Source organism: Asparagus officinalis, chromosome 4, assembly GCF_001876935.1.
Source record: "Asparagus officinalis chromosome 4, Aspof.V1, whole genome shotgun sequence".
Taxonomy (NCBI): Eukaryota; Viridiplantae; Streptophyta; class Magnoliopsida; order Asparagales; family Asparagaceae; genus Asparagus; species Asparagus officinalis.
Window position 1 is genome coordinate 115,281,905 of NC_033797.1, and position 2,603 is coordinate 115,284,507.

General features: G+C 34.2%; 1 protein-coding gene across 2 annotated transcripts in view; it reads left to right on the plus strand.

The window, feature by feature from the left end:
- LOC109838001 (uncharacterized protein slp1) overlaps positions 1-2,603 on the plus strand; it is a 10,013-nt gene that overhangs the window by 210 nt on the left and 7,200 nt on the right. For both annotated transcript variants that reach the window (XR_002246533.1, XM_020406410.1), the window contains exon 2: positions 541-768. Coding sequence is in view for 1 of the 2 variants with exons in the window: in XM_020406410.1 (XP_020261999.1) it covers positions 582-768 (187 nt within the window). In the remaining variant the exon portion in view is untranslated. The remainder of the gene's footprint in view (positions 1-540; positions 769-2,603) is intronic.

Here is a 2,603-nt window from a genome sequence, read left to right on the forward strand (position 1 = left end):
ACTTTTCACTGATTTTTTTAAATTTGGTTTTTCCTTATGAAATCCATTGATTGAAGCTTTACAATCTACTTCAATTTGAATTCTTACGGTCTTTTATTTGAAATGTTCAATCAATAACACGAAAATTATGCTACCGGTGTCTTTCGATTCCCTATTTGTAGGCGGGGAAGTGTTGAGAGTTGATAATAAAGACAGAAAGTTTTTTTTATTTTCTTTCCCGTTATGAATTCTTACTGTACTTTCATTAGAATTTTCAATCGATAATGCGTAGATTATGAATAAAATAAAGATACAAGATTATCTTTGGATTTTCAATATGTAGGGGAAAGGTTATATTCAAGTGAGTGGGCAAGCTCTCTCTCTCTCTCTCTCTCAAAAGTCAATTATTTTTCCTACTATTGGTAATAGTATTATAGGTAAAAAGGGGTTGCTTTGCTTAACAGCAATGAGGAAAGCTCCTCAATTACATAGAATTGAAATCAAGTAGCAACCACCTTTTTCTTTTTTCTGTTTGCTCATCTTTGATTAATTGGCGTGCAGAGATGAATCTGGATTGATGAGCAATAATAATAATAATAATAATGCAGAGGTCACGAAGAGCTCTTCTGCAGAGAAGAGCAGCTGCAGCTTCTGCATTAGAGAAGAGCGGGAGCTTGGGCAGCAAACGTCTGTCCTACAAAGTCTCTCTGTCTCTATCACTTGTTCTGTTCTTATGGGGCATCATATTTCTGCTCAGCTTCTTGATTAGCCATGGCAATGGCTACCGAGGTATTCCTCCTTTGTAGATTTTCTGTTTATCCCGTTCAATACTGCAGAATTTTGTAGTGCTTTTGATAATGGCTGTAGCCAATAGTTGAATATGCATGCTAAACATGTAGATGAATTATAATCAAATGATCAATGGAGTTTAGTGGTGGGGTAAATCCTAGGGTGCATTCTAGAAACAGTAAACAAATTAGAAGATGGGATGCCATAGAAGACGAAGATGAAGTTTTGCATCTTCATGAGCCATTACATGCATATCTATAGGGGAAGAGGCAAAATCCTTATCCCAGGCCGAGTATGACCGGACTGGAACCCGCCTTCTCATTTGGGTACGTCATATTTCCCCGTATAACCCAAAACAAACCATCTTTACAAGTAGAGATACGATCCCTGATATTCACGTGGGCATGTGTGCTTTGATATGGCACAGTAGTGCGAGTTTTTTTTTTCATGTGACAAGCATTACTCAAAGAAAAAAAAAAGAATGGAAACCGTGGATCTTGATTTTTCTGTCATGGATTTCTGTTCCTCTGATCTAATCAGTCTATGTATCTGCTTAAACAAAAGAGAAAAAGCGAACAAAAAGTAAGTAGTAACTCTTAAGTGCGGTGTAAATCTAGTGCTACTTTCGCACTAGAAGACTTCAACATCTTTCACAACCAGTGTTTTAAAAATAGGTTGATTTTATCGATTTATCGCCAATATATAGGGTTTGGGCTATGGCCGATACGGCTTTTGCAAAAATATATTGCATATGGTTGTGGGCCGATTTTTCCTGACATATTGGTGTAAATTCGATAAAGCGGCCGATTTTTCATGGGCTAAAAATCACTCGATTTTCTACAATTTACACTCTTTAAGTGAACTCGTTTGCTTTTGGAGACAAAAACCTTCTTTTTCGATGCCCATCCCTCATACACTAAACGAAAAACAATGCTATTCTATTCTATTTCGCATTCACTAAACAAAAATAATTGGTAAGTGATTTTTAAACATGTGTTATTTGAATATTAGTATGTTGATTTTTCATTAAATGTGCTTAGATTATATTTTAAGGCATTATATTATATACGCTTACCATCCGATGTAACACTCTGATTTTTACTACTTATCCCCGATATATCCCGATAACTAGGAACCGATATGAATTTTAGCCGTCCGATATATTTTCAATAACCGATATTTAAAATGTTGTTCACAGGTAGAAATAACAATTGAAATACATGAGGCCTCCATGGAAATTCAAAAGGAACGAATTTACATACTTTGTGTTTTGTAGTAACAAAACAGTACAAGTTTTGAAGTACAATGAGCATTGCTAAAAGATATAATTGGTGGAAGTTGAATATCTATATATCTTCTTGATTTAATGCCAATGGAGCTGCAACTATGTTTATCTATTAAAGTTGGTTTGTTGCTTATCACATTTGTTACTCAGTTCATGATTAATCTCAATTATTTGGAAGATGCTTTTGGAAACCTTTATACCTTTTCTTTTTTCCTATCTGCCAACTGCATGTGCAATTTATTTGTAGGTTATAGATTTCAGTTAAAAATATTAGATGCAAGTTATAATTTTGATCAAGTTCATTTGTTCTTTCTCATATTTTTGCTGGTTTATCAATTTTTGCTGGTGTCCTTTTCTTAATTAACAATATATTCCTATGGTGGTTATTTCATCTCATAATGAATCCTTAATTGCAGTTCTCAATGTTTTGATTCTATTGTAAACATGTAGACTCTGTATAGCTATCAGTCCTGGTGATAGTATCAAACTGTAAAGATTACAGATTTAAGAGAGTGAGTAAAAAAGAAGAGATTGTTGGATGTTGATGGTA